The sequence below is a fragment of the Oncorhynchus mykiss genome, chromosome 8, assembly GCF_013265735.2.
Source record: "Oncorhynchus mykiss isolate Arlee chromosome 8, USDA_OmykA_1.1, whole genome shotgun sequence".
NCBI lineage: Eukaryota > Metazoa > Chordata > Actinopteri > Salmoniformes > Salmonidae > Oncorhynchus > Oncorhynchus mykiss.
In genome coordinates, this window is record NC_048572.1 from 77,643,649 (window position 1) to 77,661,499 (window position 17,851).

Below are 17,851 nucleotides of genomic sequence, written 5' to 3' on the forward strand. Positions count from 1 at the left end.
AGTTAGGAGAGATACATCAGTCTTAACCAGTCTAGAAAAAACATATGAATAACCCTCATGTCAAATTGGTTTTAATTTGATAAACACACTTGTTTGATTGAAGGTGTAATGAGGCTAGCTGCCTACGCAGTCATTTGCATTGATTGCATTGTGTGGCCTTGTTTGTAGACCTTTGATATTGCTTTCATCCGAGCGCGACGTTCTCTGCATGGAACATTCTTGTTGTCATGGAGACCCAGGAATTGGAAATGAAAAGAAGGCTATCTATGCATGGACGGAGAGTGGAGGCTGCGCTTGCATGCCTGTACCCAGACTAACTGTGTATGGCACGGCTCCAAGTGTGTGTGTGTATGTGCGTGCCTGTGCTCTGTGTGCGTCTATTTTTTTTTATTGATTTCTGTTGTCTTGTCCCATGTCTTGTATTTATTGTTCTGTCTTTGTGGGTTTGTGTTATGTAACTGTCATTCTTCTGCACTTGTGGCATGTTGTGTGTCGCGTTGCCAATGTGTTTTGGTATTGTGTGTGGTCTCTGTGTGTTGTATTGGTCTGCTGCTGTTTGTTTGTGCACATACTCTGTGTAGCCAGCTTGGTACTTGTATACTGAGTGGTCCTCATATCCCCTCAGGGAAAGTAAAGCATTCAAATAAGGCTTTATTCAAGTGGCATTTAAAAGTAGCTTAGAATTATTTACACGCTTGTTTGGTTAGCAAAGACTAAGTTAGTTCTGCTGGCTCAACATACACTTACACTCAGAGGCCAAAAACACACACGCAGTATTGTTCTGCTTTCTTTCTTTATGTACATTCTGTATTTATATTCAGATGAACAAAATGTACATTCATATTTATTTGCACAAAACAAGTTATTTCAGTGGATTGTGTCCGTCCACAGTATACTGTTATTCACACAGAGATCCTATGGAATTCTATGGTTATACTACATTAAATCAAATCAAATCAAATGTATTTGTCACATTCACATGGTTAGCAGATGTTAATGTGAGTGTAGCGAAATGCTTGTGCTTCTAGTTCCGACAATGCAGTAATAACCAACGAGTAATCTAACCTAACAATTCCAAAACTACTACCTTATAAAACTACTACCTTATACACACATTATATTAGTATGATATTGTTCACACAGAGATCCTATGGAATTCTATGGTTATACTACATTATATTAGTATGATATTGTTCACACAGAGATCCTATGGAATTCTATGGTTATACTACATTATATTAGTATGATATTGTTCACACAGAGATCCTATGGAATTCTATGGTTATACTACATTATATTAGTATGTTATTGTTCACACAGAGATCCTATGGAATTGGTTATTCAGCTGCTAAGTAGCGGTTGCTGTGGTTATGAACTATATAACGTCCTCTATTGATTGGCAGTTGAAATGAACAATGTATCCTCCTCGATATTGATGTATATTTATTGAACACACATATTAATTAAACATCTCTCCACTTCTTTATTAGATCAGGCAGGATTAACCTGTGTAAATGCCAACAGGGCTTTAGTGTGCTGTGGCTGTGCTCTTTAATGAAATGCAACGGTATCCCAGGCAGCTCTCAATCCCAATCTACTATGGTCTAGCATCGTCATCAACTCTACCCTGTAGACAATCCTGTTATTGATACTGGAGCAGAATAAATCATGGCATTACAATTGTACCCCTTGGCCTATACAGTCTATAGTAGGCTACTTAATTAACAAGATATGCTATTCTATCAACATTCTGGCCAGAGATCTTTCTTGAGAAGGACTCTAGAAATATCCTTTATATGTTCCATGATATTAATACGACCTTGTTTTATTGATACTGAACTCACATGAACTCAGCAAAAAAATAAATGTATCTTTTTCAGCACCCTGTCTTTCAAAGATGATTCGTAAAAATCCAAATAACTTCACAGATTGTAAAGGGTTTAAACACTGTTTCCTATGCTTATTCAATGAACCATAAATTAATAAATTAATGAACATGCACCTGTGGAACAGTTGTTAAGACATTATCAGGTTACAGACGGTAGGCAGTTAAGGTCACAGTTATTAAAACTTAGGACACTAAAGAGGCCTTCCTACTGACTCTGAAAAACACCAAGAGAAAGATGCCCAGGGTCCCTGCTCATCTGCGTCAACGTTCCTTAGGCATGCTGCAATGAGGCATGAGGACTGCAGATGTGGCCAGGGCAATAAATTGCAATGTCCGTACTGTGAGACGCCTAAGACAGTGATACAGGGAGACAGGACGGACTTCTGATCGTCTGGACTTCTGATCGTCCTCGCAGTGGCAGACCACATGTAACAACACCTGCACAGGATCGGTACATCCTAACATCACACCTGCGGGACAGGTACGGGATGGCAACAACAACTGCCCAAGACACACCAGGAATGCCCAATCCCTCCATCAGTGCTCAAACTGTCCGCAATAGGCTGAGAGAGGCTGGACTGAGGGCTTGTAGGCCTGTTGTAAGGCAGGTCCTCACCCGACATCACCGGCAACAACATCGCCTATGTGCACAAACCCACCATCGATTGACCAGACAGGCCTGGCAAAAAGTGCTCTTCACTGACGAGTCGCAGTTTTGTCTCACCAGGAGTGATGGTCGGATTCACTTTTATTGTCGAAGGAATGAGAATTACACCAAGGCCTATACTCTGGAGTGGGATCGATTTGGAGGGTCAATCATGGTCTGGGGCGGTGTGTCACAGCATCATCGGACTGAGCTTGTTGTCATTGCAGGCCATCTCAACGCTGTGTGTTACAGGGAAGACATCCTCCTCCCTCATGTGGTACCCTTCCTGCAGGCTCATCCTGACATGACCCTCCAGCATGACAATGCCACCAGCCATACTGCTTGTTCTGTGCGTGATTTCTGATACTGACTGTTACTTTTGATTCTGACCCCCCCCCCCTTTGTTCAGGGACACATTATTCAATTTCTGTTAGTCACATGTCTGTGGAACTTGTTCAGTTTATGTCTCAATCTTGTGATGTTCATACAAATATTTACACATGTTAAGTTTGCTGAAAATAAACGCAGTTGACAGTTAGAGGACATTTCTTTTTTTGCTGAGTTTATATGTCTGATAGTAAATAGGTTGTCACTGCCTGACCGTTCATTCTCGGCCTTATCTTTGTTCAGCATGCACTTGAATATTGTGCTATCCTGCTGCTGAGCTGGATGTACCCTACTTTCCTTGACAGAAATGTCCACATTCTCTTCTTCAGCTTTAACAAGTCTCCGTACCTTGAGGGAATTTCCAGTCGTTAGATATGTATACCACACGTTATGCACACACTTTAAGAGTTGAGTATTTTCTTAAATAAAATATCAAGCTGAATTGTATGGTACTGCGTACAGTAGGTGCTCTTGTCTGCTGCATGGTTTTAACCTGGTCACTGGTTAACCTGTTTCTGTTTGTCTCTGTCTGGCTCTTGCATGCTTTGGAGAGAATCTGCCTGCCTGCCTTTTGATTTGATGTCTCTTATAACAGTTACATTTGATTTTGTCTGTTAATTAAATGTCTATTTTTTTGTCTTGAACTTTAGTGTCCAATTCTGGGGATCTGTTGGAATTCTAGGGCCACTCCAAATGTATGGCACTGTTATGTTGAATGGGATCATGTCCACCGAGCTATTGAATCACTGCCAAATTGTTCATTCGTATTTGGTTTTGGTGAATAGTTTGTTTGCGTGCTATCTGAGGAAGACTAGGAATACAGTGAAATCCATTGAACCTAGAGAAGATAGTTCAATGCTAGGTGAAGTTTATTAATGAATCTGAGCATGGTTCTTTTAAATTAAATGCATCAGCTGAGAATCATTTGGGGGAAGACTGAGGCCAGTGATTCTATGAAAACTCTTTCCCCCTGATTTACTCCCACTGACTGAGTGGAGATTCCTGTATTGTGACTCAAAACATGATTCAAACCCCTGATTCAGATACTGTTTCGAATCTTGACGTTAGCCAATATTTCTACTGACTGTGTCTGTCTGTCTGCCCTTCCTCCCCTTGCATCCACTCCTGTCTGTCTCTGTCTGTCTCTCTGTCTGTCTGTCTGTCTGTCTGTCTGTCTGTCTGTCTGTCTGTCTGTCTGTCTGTCTGTCTGTCTGTCTGTCTGTCTGTCTGTCTGTCTGTCTGTCTGTCTGTCTGTCTGTCTGTCTGTCACTTCAGTCCTCTGTTTTGCAGCCTTGTGGTACCAAATTTTCAGTTCCTACGACATCCACCAATCAAAGTCTGATTTTGGAGAACCTAACAGCAGTTTGAAGAGTGTCATGTGTTTTCTCTTTCCCATCCCTCCTTTCTTTCCCCTTCTGCCCTTTCCCCCTTTCTTCTTATCCTCTCTGCCCCCATCCCTCCTTTCTTTCCCCTTCTGCCCTTTCCCCCTTTCTTCTTATCCTCTCTGCCCCCATCCCTCCTTTCTTTCCCCTTCTGCCCTTTCCCCCTTTCTTCTTATCCTCTCTGCCCCATCCCTCCTTTCTTTCCCCTTCTGCCCTTTCCCCCTTTCTTCTTATCCTCTCTGCCCCATCCCTCCTTTCTTTCCCCTTCTGCCCTTTCCCCCTTTCTTCTTATCCTCTCTGCCCCCATCCCTCCTTTCTTTCCCCTTCTGCCCTTTCCCCCTTTCTTCTTATCCTCTCTGCCCCCATCCCTCCTTTCTTTCCCCTTCTGCCCTTTCCCCCTTTCTTCTTATCCTCTCTGCCCCCATCCCCCATCCCTCCTTTCTTTCCCCTTCTGCCCTTTCCCCCTTTCTTCTTATCCTCTCTGCCCCCATCCCTCTCTTCTAATATCCCGTCCTTCTTTCTCTCTCTTCTGCATTCTGCACTCCATCTGTACCCTGGTGTGTAGGATCAACAGACAAATGTGCATAATTTTAAATTACTAAAAACATGTGCATACTACCCCTTTCTCTCTCTTTGGATTATCTCTCTCTGTCATGACTCATGATGTATGTCTTGATGTTTCCTTATTTCAAGTGTTCAATGTGAACATTGTAATTGCAACGACACCTATTTATATCCCCCATAACCTTGTTTACATCGCTTTTATTTATTTTCAACATTGCTGCGTTCATCTGGTATTCTGGTTGTACAATGAGGCCGTGAGTTGCCACATTGACTGGAAGAGGAACCAGGCAATACTCTCTTTCTCTCTCTCTGTCTGTCTTCTCCCTCTGTCTCTTCATGATTATAGTTTTTTTCTACAAGTCTTCTAGGCATGCAAGTGATCCGTGAGCTCTCTCTCTATGCATCCATGCATCTTTCCCTCTACGTGCCATTATATCAAATAGATCTGACAGCTAGCTAGTAGATTCAGCACAGGTACAGTTAACAGAAGCACTCTGTGCAAGTTGTCTGACTAATAGCTGGTTCTATCAATTGGCTCTGCCAGCGCCATGTATCTAAAGGGCCCTCATCTGCAGTGGAGAACTCACCCCAGAGGCACAGAGGCTCATTGAAGTTTCTCATTATAGTTTCTCACTCAAGTTTCTGGTGAAGTTTCTCGTTTTCAAGTCAGTAGCCTTGAGCTTCGCTGCAACGGTGGTTCAGCTGTAATTTACATCTTCACATTGGTTTTATTTAAGCTCATTTTAGTTCCTCAGGAAAAAATCCTATGGTATTTTGTGCAGCCCAGAGCGCCAGTATTTGTATTGTAGATCTTGTTTTAAATAGGGAAGAGGAAATTGTATAGTCTGGGCATCTACGGTGATGATTCTACAATGCCAAATTATGTCCTTGTAAAATATGCAATGGGTTGTTGCACACTGGCTAAAACATGAGAAACGTACAATAGGTTTCATGTGCAGGGTGAAATGTAGCTTGAGAAAGCAGTCTCACAACATGGGATCTGTGTATTTCAACTGCTATCATTAGCTAATATTTTCAAAACTACCAATGTAGTTTTGACTAAACGTGAAATATCCCTTTGTAAAACCTCTGTAAAAGCAGTGAAGTTCATACTACCCTTTCTGTTACCCCACTTTCTCTCTCTCTTTCGCTCTCTCTCGTTCTCTCTCTTTCTGTATCTTTCTTACCCCCCTCTGTCGCCCCCTTTTCTGTCCCTCCCGCTCCGGCTCCCCCTCCTCATCCCCCTCTCTACAATCCTCCCCCCGTCTTCCCCATCTCCTCCTCTCCCAGTGCGTCGTGTGCCCCCTCGTTTCTCCATCCTGCCCTCCAACCATGAGATCATGCCCAGCGGCAGCATCAACATCACCTGTGTGGCGGTGGGTTCACCCATGCCCTACGTCAAATGGATGCTGGGTAGTGAGGACCTGACACCTGAGGACGAGATGCCGGTGGGGCGGAACGTTCTGGAGCTCAACGGAATCAGGGAGTCGGCCAACTACACCTGTGTGGCCATGAGCAGTCTGGGGGTTATAGAGGCCACTGCACAGGTGTCAGTTAAGAGTAAGGGACAACCTTTCTCTTTCTAATTGTGCTCTCTCTGTCTCTCCCTCTCCCCGACTTTAAACACCACCGTATTAGAGAGTAAGGACCATCTATGATCTTGCAGGTGCCCATCAAGAGTAAGGTCCACTTTTCTCCCCCTGTCTGCCTTCAGACATTAAGGACAGTTGAACAAATATCTCCTTCTCCCTTCATAGCTCTTCCCAAGCCTCCCGGTACCCCCATCGTCACGGAGACGACTGCCACCAGCGTCACCATCACCTGGGACTCCGGTAACCCCGACCCGGTGTCCTATTACATCATCCAGTACCGGGCCAAGGCACCAGACAGCAAGTACGAGACGGTGGACAGTATCACCACCACCAGGTACAGCATTGGAGGGCTCTACCCCAACACGGAGTATGAGATCAGGGTGTCAGCCGTCAACAGCATCGGCCAGGGACCCTCGTCCACCCGGGTGGAGGCCAGGACAGGGGAGCAGGCCCCGGCTAGCCCCCCCAGGAACGTCCAGGCCAGGATCATCTCCAAGAACACTGTCATGGTCCGCTGGGAGGAACCAGAGGAGCCCAATGGACAGGTCAGTGTTGATTTTTGTTTTGTCAGTTGTTTTGTTAAAGGTACAACAACATTTTTAACTCAATATGAAATATATAAATTAAATACTTCTGGGTAACAATTAAGTACCTTACTGTGATTGTTTTCAATTCAAATGGAAAGAAATTAATAATAGCTTCTTAACAAAGCAATTTTTCAAGCAAGATTGTCGTCTGTCTAGGTGTGGGGAGGTGGGGAGGACAAAACTTAAAACTAGCTGTTATGGGTAGAAACGTTTGGAACTCTCTTTCTTATTGGTCTAATAACTAATTTAACGCCTGGTTATGTCACCAGGCAGGCCAAAACATAATCATTTTAACAAGTTCACAATATTATTCCAACCTCATAGTGAGGAAATACAGTGCCTTGCGAAAGTATTCGGCACCCTTGAACTTTGCGACCTTTTGCCACATTTCAGGCTTCAAACATAAAGATATAAAACTGTATTTTTTTGTGAAGAATCAACAACAAGTGGGACACAATCATGAAGTGGAATGACATTTATTGGATATTTCAAACTTTTTTAACAAATCAAAAACTGAAAAATTGCAAACTCTCTCCAGAAGTTCAGTGAGGATCTCTGAATGATCCAATGTTGACCTAAATGACTAATGATAATAAATACAATCCACCTGTGTGTAATCAAGTCTCCGTATAAATGCACCTGCACTGTGATAGTCTCAGAAGATGGATGGAGCCAAATACAGGACCATTCTGGAAGAAAACCTGATGGAGTCTGCAAAAGACCTGAGACTGGGACGGAGATTTGTCTTCCAACAAGACAATGATCCAAAACATAAAGCAAAATCTACAATGGAATGGTTCAAAAATAAACATATCCAGGTGTTAGAATGGCCAAGTCAAAGTCCAGACCTGAATCCAATCGAGAATCTGTGGAAAGAACTGAAAACTGCTGTTCACAAATGCTCTCCATCCAACCTCACTGAGCTCGAGCTGTTTTGCAAGGAGGAATGGGAAAGAATTTCAGTCTCTCGATGTGCAAAACTGATAGAGACATACCCCAAGCGACTTACAGCTGTAATCGCAGCAAAAGGTGGCGCTACAAAGTATTAACTTAAGGGGGCTGAATAATTTTGCACGCCCAATTTTTCAGATTTTGATTTGTTAAAAAAGTTTGAAATATCCAATAAATGTTGTTCCACTTCATGATTGTGTCCCACTTGTTGTTGATTCTTCACAAAAAATACAGTTTTATATCTTTATGTTTGAAGCCTGAAATGTGGCAAAAGGTCGCAAAGTTCAAGGGGGCCGAATACTTTCCCAAGGCACTGTATGTACACAGGAAAGTATGTTTTTTGACTGCACTGGTTCTTTAATAATTTATGAATAATAATTTACTGATGTACTACTTTATTTATTTATAATGTATTATGTTATTAATCTGTAAATGTATGAATGTATTAATTAGAATGTTATCAGAAGAGAATAAATGGCCAAGACAGGGATAATAAACAGTGATCAACATCTCTGACAGAGACAACACTGAGGCGCAATAATAACTGAGTTAGTTAGATAAACATCCAATTTTCCTCTGTTGTCCCTGGGCAGTCTAAACATAATAAGCTGCGTAATGGTTGCCTGGCGACTCACCCTGAATTGAAATCCGCTGCTCTATCGACCATCGTAGAGAAGAACCGTCAGTTTGGCCGGAGCAATGTGGATGGGTAGCCAGGCAGTCCTAATGGAGTCATCATAAACAACAGTAATCACAACAAGGCGTGGAGATGGGGCAGTGCATCAATCATTACAGTTTTAACCATGGACTATAGTGATTACTCTTCAGGTAAAGAAAGGGTCAAAGGTAATTCAGTTATTTAATGATAACGGTAATGATAGTTCAACCTCGAAGCGAATGCTATTTTTATCTAGCTCAACGGCATATAGGTCCGGTCCAGTATAATTTGTTCTGGGCGTTGATGTCACGATATATAATAGCTTCCAAGTCTATGAGACCAGACAATGAAAGGTTAATTATAGAAAACAGCACAAAGGAGTTTCTCTCCATCGTCTAACTGTCTCTCTCTGTGGCTCCCCCTGCCTCTGTTCCTCTGTCGTCTAACTGTCTCTCTCTGTGGCTCCCCCCGGCCTCTGTTCCTCTGTCGTCTAACTGTCTCTCTCTGTGGCTCCCCCTGCCTCTCTTCCTCTGTCGTCTAACTGTCTCTCTCTGTGGCTCCCCCCGGCCTCTGTTCCTCCATCGTCTAACTGTCTCTCTTTGTGGCTCCCCCCTGCCTCTGTTCCTCCATCGTCTAACTGTCTCTCTCTGTGCCCCCCTGCCTCTGTTCCTCCATCGTCTAACTGTCTCTCTCTGTGGCTCCCCCCGGCCTCTGTTCCTCCGTCGTCTAACTGTCTCTCTCTGTGGCTCCCCCTTGCCTCTGTTCCTCCATCGTCTAACTGTCTCTGTCTGTGCCTCCCCCTGGCCTCTGTTCCTCCGTCGTCTAACTGTCTCTCTCTGTGGCTCCCCCCTGCCTCTGTTCCTCCATCGTCTAACTGTCTCTCTCTGTGGCTCCCCCTGCCTCTGTTCCTCCATCGTCTAACTGTCTCTCTCTGTGGCTCCCCCCTGCCTCTGTTCCTCCGTCGTCTAACTGTCTCTCTCTGTGGCTCCCCCTGCCTCTGTTCCTCCATCGTCTAACTGTCTCTCTCTGTGGCTCCCCCTGCCTCTGTTCCTCCGTCGTCTAACTGTCTCTCTCTGTGGCTCCCCCCTGCCTCTGTTCCTCCGTCGTCTAACTGTCTCTCTTTGTGGCTCCCCCCTGCCTCTGTTCCTCCATCGTCTAACTGTCTCTCTCTGTGCCCCCCTGCCTCTGTTCCTCCATCGTCTAACTGTCTCTCTCTGTGGCTCCCCCCGGCCTCTGTTCCTCCGTCGTCTAACTGTCTCTCTCTGTGGCTCCCCCTTGCCTCTGTTCCTCCATCGTCTAACTGTCTCTGTCTGTGCCTCCCCCTGGCCTCTGTTCCTCCGTCGTCTAACTGTCTCTCTCTGTGGCTCCCCCCTGCCTCTGTTCCTCCATCGTCTAACTGTCTCTCTCTGTGGCTCCCCCTGCCTCTGTTCCTCCATCGTCTAACTGTCTCTCTCTGTGGCTCCCCCCTGCCTCTGTTCCTCCGTCGTCTAACTGTCTCTCTCTGTGGCTCCCCCTGCCTCTGTTCCTCCATCGTCTAACTGTCTCTCTCTGTGGCTCCCCCTGCCTCTGTTCCTCCGTCGTCTAACTGTCTCTCTCTGTGGCTCCCCCCTGCCTCTGTTCCTCCGTCGTCTAACTGTCTCTCTCTGTGGCTCCCCCCTGCCTCTGTTCCTCCGTCGTCTAACTGTCTCTCTCTGTGGCTCTCCCTGCCTCTGTTCCTGCATCGTCTAACTGTCTCTCTCTGTGACTCCCCCCTGCCTCTGTTCCTCCGTCGTCTAACTGTCTCTCTCTGTGGCTCCCCCCTGCCTCTGTTCCTCCGTCGTCTAACTGTCTCTCTCTGTGGCTCCCCCCGGCCTCTGTTCCTCCATCGTCTAACTGTCTCTCTCTGTGGCTCCCCCCTGCCTCTGTTCCTCCGTCGTCTAACTGTCTCTCTCTGTGGCTCCCCCCTGCCTCTGTTCCTCCGTCGTCTAACTGTCTCTCTCTGTGGCTCCCCCCGGCCTCTGTTCCTCCATCGTCTAACTGTCTCTCTCTGTGGCTCCCCCCTGCCTCTGTTCCTCCGTCGTCTAACTGTCTCTCTCTGTGGCCCCCCCCCGGCCTCTGTTCCTCCGTCGTCTAACTGTCTCTCTCTGTGGCTCCCCCCGGCCTCTGTTCCTCCGTCGCTTCCTCCAGGTGAAAGGTTACCGGGTGTACTACACCATGGACCCATCTCAGCCCATGAGTCTGTGGCAGATCCATAATGTTCAGGACAGCACCATCACCTCCATCCAGAGCCTGGTACCCTCTGAAACATACACTGTCAGAGTCCTGGCCTTTACATCTGTGGGAGACGGACCCTTCTCTGACCCTGTCCATGTCAAAGTGCTGCCCGGAGGTCAGTGTGTGTGTGTGTGTGTCTGTGTGTGTGTCTGTGTGTGTGCCTGTGTGTGTGTCTGTGGGTTAGTGTGTGTGTGGGTTAGTGTGTCTGTGTGTTAGTGTGTCTGTGGGTTAGTGTGTCTGTGGGTTAGTGTGTGTGTGGGTTAGTGTGTGTGTGTGTCTGTAGGTTAGTGTGTGTGTGGGTTAGTGTGTGTGGGGGTTAGTGTGTCTGTGGCTTAGTGTGTCTGTGGGTTAGTGTGTCTGTGGGTTAGTGTGTCTGTGGGTTAGTGTGTCTGTGGGTTAGTGTGTGTGTGGGTTAGTGTGTGTGTGTCTGTGGGTTTGTTCCCTTTTCTGACCCGGTTCATGTCAAAGTGCTTCAGTACTGTTTAAGGTCAGTGACACACATCTTTTGTAGAACTACAGGGCTGGAATGAGATTTGTCTGTTTAAATAAAGGATGAACAGAACAGTCTAGAAGCTACTAACTGACTGGATGCTGGAGAGGTGAGTTCTAACTCTTGTCCTGTCTCCTCTTCTATCCCCTGTAGTTCCAGGGCAGCCAGGAAAGTTCAAGGTGGGCAAGGTGACGGAGACCAGTATAGAGCTGACCTGGGAACCGTCCTACATCAAGGAGGGCATCGTCAACTACGAACTGCTCTACAAACCTGTCAAGTTCGGCAGCCTGGTCAGACTTTTTCTTCCACACTAAGTAGATTTCATTAAGGTGATAAAGTCCATTTATCAGATAATCCAGTTCTTTCTTTCTTTCTTTTATTCATGTTCTCTCTCCCCCCTTCTCCGTCTCTAACAGGAGAAGTTGACGTTTGGACCCAGGGCTTCGTACACAGTGGAGGGTCTGAGGGCTAACACGGAGTACTCCTTCTCCCTGGCTGCCATTTCTAACAAAGGCATCGGAGCCTTTACCAACGAGCTGGTCCAGAGGACAGCACAAGCCAGTAGGTTTACCTCTGTCACACCTGCAAACACACACTGTGTAACGTTACAGTGTGATGTACTTGTATCCCTCACAGCTCACTGATCCCCAGGAGTCGTCTACACACTCATCCATCTTGTCCACTCATCTATTCATTTATCTTGTTCACTCATCCATCCATCCCTGCATCTATCTTCTATGTATTCAGAGTGTACCTGATGTTTAGCACACCAACCGTTTATTTGAACTTTCACAGTTTTCTCACACAGTGAAAAGTCATGGATATACAGATCGGATAAGGCTGCTGTTTCATTTTCTTCAGTCCTTCACAGTTTCCTTTACTTCAAGGTGGGTCAAAGTACCCTTTTTCTCCATTTCAAGAAGCTCACCGTCACAGGTCAAATGTCAAAGGTCATCAGGATGAAATTATTTTCGAGGCTTAATTGGAGGTATGTGCTGGTCAGTCGGAGTCTAAGACCAAATCAAACGAATAGGCCTGTATCCAACGGAGACTGGTGTAAAGGTACAGTATTACTTTTTAAGATTTGTTACCTGGAGAAAATGGACACCATATAATGTACATTGGACGTACAGCTCACTGCCAAAATAAAGGAAACACTTGAGTAAATGAGGGATACAAAGTATATTGAAAGCAGGTGCTTCCACACAGGTGTGGTTCCTGAGTTAATTAATCAATTGACATCCCATCATGCTTAGGCTCATGTATAAATGCTGGGTAAGCCATTATTATGGACATTATTTTGGCTACCATAGCTATGCCCCCCATAGGATGACTATGCCCCCATCCACAGGGCACAAGTGGTCACTGAATGGTTTGATGAGCATGAAAACGATGTAAACCATATGCTAGGGCCATCTCAGTCACCAGATCTAAACCCAATTGAACACTTATGGGAGATTCTGGAATGGCGCTTGAGACAGCATTTTCCACCACCATCAACAAAACACTAAATGATGGAATTTCTCGTGGAAGAATGGTGTCGCATCCTTCTAATAGAGTTCCAGACATTAGTAGAATCTATGCCATGGTGCAGTGAAGCTGTTCTGGATCGTGGAGGCCCAACGCCCTTTTGAGATGCTTTAGGCTGGTGTTTCCTTTATTTTGGCAGTTACCTGTGTATTCACCAACAGAAACTTTCTGCAACTTTTAACATGTTATTTGGCTAGCTGGATGCCCCGTGTTATGCATGACCTACACATGGAGGTTTAGACACCTGGGTGGCAGGCTAGGGAGTGACTGAATGTGGCAGATAACAATTTCATTTCATGGAGCAGAATGCATTTCACAGTTAGCTTAGCACGGTTTGTGTGCAATCACTAGGCTTGGGTGCACATCGTGATTGTTCCCTCAGGCCACTGGTACTGGGACTGTGCAGCTGAAGTGTCAGACTGTCAGATTCACAAATCCATGAATGATGAACATATTCATGCACATATCTTTTCCTCTGAACCTTTGTTTGGTTGATATTTTGTTTGAATGGTGGTTGTTGCATGGTAAGAAGGTCTTATGTGATGGCTACGGGTGGGAAGGACAGGCACGCATCTCAGACAGTCCCTGGTTGTGTCTCTTATCCTTGCTGTTCTTCTGTCCCTCCGTCCACTGCCTTGTCTCTCATTCTATCTCATAGTTCCTCTCTGAAATTGCATGAGGTCAACGTTAATGAAAGAATTTGGTTTTGGTTTTAGTTTCAGCTGCCTCAAATCTTGCTCTCCACATTTTTAGATGACATTTGAAATATCCAATCCACAAACCCAATTTTAAGAAATTCGATTGGGCAGTTTAAACTTGTACTGCAGCTGGCTAAATCAGGGTTACACAGAGTGATTCTTGGTAGTCTTAAACAAATCTAAATTGAAGCAAAAGTCTACACCTCACACACATGGTTATGGGCTTAAACAAAAGAAGATACCTGTACCATGTCGGATATAAAGTTGTAATGTATTATATTTTGACTTTGCGTCCCAATATTACACTTCAAATACATCACAGAAGACTGACATATAACTAAACTGTTTGACATAGTAACACCGGATTTTCATATTTTAAAAACATAATCTTTATTAATTATGAAATTATGAAAACATTAATAACATTCGCTTTTGGTCGTTGACTGCAGGAAAGGGCTACGAAGCATTACTAAAATATATAAAGAGTTTGGCAAAGTTCCAACACAATTATTACATTCCACTGAGAATGTCAAGGAAGGAAACCTTGGTAGCAAGATGGAGGATAGACTGCAAAGCTCTACATAGTATCTACAGCAGGGATGGGCAACTTTGATGGAGTGAGGGCAACTTTGATGGAGTGAGGGCCACAAAAAATCTCAACTCATCATAGGGGGCCACAGTAGTTTGCGGGTCTGCATATGCACTTCCATACCCACACACATGTTGTCAAAGTAGGCCCTACCCTATTGGGGGCCCTTAGCAAAATAATGTTTTAGCATCTTGACAGTGGAGAGAAAAAAAAAAATGTTTTAGAGTACATTTCCTGCAATAGGGTAGAGAGGAATGTTTGCAGTTTTTAATATGATATCTGAGTGAGAGTGACTAACAAAATCAATGGGGGCCCCCTGGTCGATAAATCACCATGAATACTACAAGTTTACTGGCTGTTCGACTAACTTACTCGTCTAAAAAATGTTTTCTGACATGGCCAATTGAGTGACTGTCAGTGAGTGACATAACAAGAAAAAAACTGCTGATGCACAACCAAATGTCACCTGGTGTATTCTACTATTCTAACTCAGCAAGTTGATGTGTCGTCGCCCCCCCAAATGTTTCTACCGTTTTTTATGTTTTTGGAAATGTATCCGCGGGCAGTTGCCCATCTCTGATCTACAGTATAGTGGCAGTTTCCTATCCCTGATCTACAGTATAGTGGCAGTTGCCCATCCCTGATCTACAGTATAGTGGCAGTTGCCCATCCCTGATCTACAGTATAGTGGCAGTTGCCCATCCCTGATCTACAGTATAGTGGCAGTTGCCCATCCCTGATCTACAGTATAGTGGCAGTTGCCCATCCCTGATCTACAGTATAGTGGCAGTTGCCCATCCCTGATCTACAGTATAGTGGCAGTTGCCCATCCCTGATCTACAGTATAGTGGCAGTTGCCCATCCCTGATCTACAGTATAGTGGCAGTTGCCCATCCCTGATCTACAGTATAGTGGCAGTTGCCCATCCCTGATCTACAGTATAGTGGCAGTTTCCTATCCCTGATCTACAGTATAGTGACAGTTGCCCATCCCTGATCTACAGTATAGTGGCAGTTGCCCATCCCTGATCTACAGTATAGTGGCAGTTGCCCATCCCTGATCTACAGTATAGTGGCAGTTGCCCATCCCTGATCTACAGTATAGTGGCAGTTGCCCATCCCTGATCTACAGTATAGTGGCAGTTTCCTATCCCTGATCTACAGTATAGTGGCAGTTGCCCATCCCTGATCTACAGTATAGTGGCAGTTTCCTATCCCTGATCTACAGTATAGTGGCAGTTTCCTATCCCTGATCTACAGTATAGTGGCAGTTTCCTATCCCTGATCTACAGTATAGTGACAGTTGCCCATCCCTGATCTACAGTATAGTGGCAGTTGCCCATCCCTGATCTACAGTATAGTGGCAGTTGCCCATCCCTGATCTACAGTATAGTGGCAGTTGCCCATCCCTGATCTACAGTATAGTGGCAGTTGCCCATCCCTGATCTACAGTATAGTGGCAGTTTCCTATCCCTGATCTACAGTATAGTGGCAGTTGCCCATCTCTGATCTACAGTATAGTGGCAGTTTCCTATCCCTGATCTACAGTATAGTGGCAGTTGCCCATCCCTGATCTACAGTATAGTGGCAGTTGCCCATCCCTGATCTACAGTATAGTGGCAGTTGCCCATCCCTGATCTGCAGTATAGTGGCAGTTGCCCATCCCTGATCTACAGTATAGTGGCAGTTGCCCATCCCTGATCTACAGTATAGTGACAGTTGCCCATCCCTGATCTACAGTATAGTGGCAGTTGCCCATCCCTGATCTACAGTATAGTGGCAGTTGCCCATCCCTGATCTACAGTATAGTGGCAGTTTCCTATCCCTGATCTACAGTATAGTGGCAGTTGCCCATCCCTGATCTACAGTATAGTGGCAGTTGCCCATCCCTGATCTACAGTACAGTGGCAGTTACCCATCCCTGATCTACAGTATAGCTCTGTTCTTATCCAGCCAAGCAAAACTAAGCAGAGCTGTGTCTCTAGACAACATCTTAAAGGCCCTCTTCCCAGTCGTAAATCACTGTGCTGCCATTGGTCAGAGCAGACAGGTGAAAGCCAATCATCTGGTATCAGTTACACATCCTCCTGGGCAGTAATTAAGTTGTCTTTTATCTCATTACCTAGCTAACATGATTAATTCCTTTCTTCCTCCATAAAGCTTTGTCTTCTGTGTTGAAGCCCTTGTCTTCTGTATTGAACTGCTATGTTGAAGCCGTTGTCTTCTGTGTCGAAGCCCTTGTCTTCTGTGTCGAAGCCCTTGTCTTCTGTGTCGAAGCCCTTGTCTTCTGTGTCGAAGCCCTTGTCTTCTGTGTCGAAGCCCTTGTTTTCTGTGTTCAGCTGAGTCATGTTTGTTTGTATTTAGAGGCCTTCTCTTTTAATGTAGTTTTCCTTTTTTTATTTGTATTTCCTTTTTCTTCTATCCTTTTGTTTTGGCTTTGGTTTTTCACCCTCTTTCCGCCACTGTCTCTTTGCTCTCCCTTTCTATTTCTTCACTGCGTTCGAAACTCCCCTGGCCTTGCCCACTTCCTTATCCTGACCCTCATCCAATCAGAGCCCTCGGCTGCTCCCCTGGGCGTGTCCTGTGACAGCCCCAGCTCCACCTCCCTGAGGGTAAGTTGGACCCCGCCGCCCACTGAGACCCAAAATGGCACACTGACTGCTTATGTGCTGCGCTACCAGCAAGTGGTGTCTGGGGCCGAGGTCAAAGGTCAGGGTCCAGAGGTGAAGGTGCCTCCCATCCCCCCAGAGCAGGGGCAGGCAGTGGTGGAGGGGCTGGAAAAGTGGACCTGGTACCGCGTTAGCCTGGCAGCCTTCACTACCGAGGGGTCCGGACCAGAGAGTCCAGCCCTGCTCTGCCGCACAGACCACGATGGTGAGTGAGTGTGTGTTTGTGTCGGAGAGATATCAAACAAGCTTGAGACGAGAATGTTTGAAGCAGGGTAGATGGATGGCTAAAGTTCTAGATTAGCTGATCGATGCGTTGATTGAGAAATTAGAAATGTGTATGTGTGTGTTCCTTAGTGCCCGGTGCGGCCCCTCGGCAGGTGGAGGTCCGGCCCTTCAACTCCACTGCCCTTAGGGTCACCTGGCGATCTGTGTTGCCAAGGCAACGCCAAGGTCAGATCCGTGGTTACCAGGTGCACTATGCTCGTGTGGAGAGTGGCTCAACACGCAGCCTTCCCCGAATCAAAGACCTGCTATTGGACGACAGCCAGGTGAGGTCATCACCTTCTTATTTTTCTTATTTACATTTTCCGTAAAAAATATTTCATTTGAATATCTTCTCAACAGTCACGTACATATGTACTTTCAAAGATAACATATATATTTGACAGCTATCACACCTCCGCAGGTCATTGTTCAGTTAAAGTGAAGCAAATCATTTATCTCACTGAGTCTTTGCAGTACACATCACCTCCCACCAATGTTCCCTCTAAGCTGTGCACATGTGCAGCACGCAGCGCCCCCAACACTGCCGGAGCAGAAGAAATATCAGCACGTGCAGAGAAGCACGACATTAAACTTCACTCAACTTTCTAGAGTTTTTCCCGTTTAGTTAACACTATAGGCTTCTATTGCATTGACAGGCACAACTCAGGCCGGTGCACCATAACCAATCAGAGCTGCAGTATGCC

The 17,851-nt window shown here is 45.5% G+C and overlaps 1 protein-coding gene across 5 annotated transcripts in view; it reads left to right on the forward strand.

Moving 5' to 3' along the window:
* LOC110530680 (receptor-type tyrosine-protein phosphatase S) overlaps positions 1 to 17,851 on the forward strand; it is a 138,940-nt gene that overhangs the window by 84,298 nt on the left and 36,791 nt on the right. For 2 of the 5 annotated variants that reach the window (XM_036986330.1, XM_036986331.1), the window contains exons 8-13: positions 4,869 to 4,883; positions 6,158 to 6,427; positions 6,625 to 7,004; positions 10,822 to 11,023; positions 11,552 to 11,688; positions 11,815 to 11,959. In XM_036986330.1, coding sequence (XP_036842225.1) covers positions 4,869 to 4,883; positions 6,158 to 6,427; positions 6,625 to 7,004; positions 10,822 to 11,023; positions 11,552 to 11,688; positions 11,815 to 11,959 — 1,149 coding nt within the window. Of the gene's footprint in view, positions 1 to 4,868; positions 4,884 to 6,157; positions 6,428 to 6,624; positions 7,005 to 10,821; positions 11,024 to 11,551; positions 11,689 to 11,814; positions 11,960 to 16,767; positions 17,089 to 17,237; positions 17,432 to 17,851 lie in introns of all 5 variants that reach the window. The other 3 variants (XM_036986332.1, XM_036986333.1, XM_036986334.1) reach the window with 2 other exon arrangements.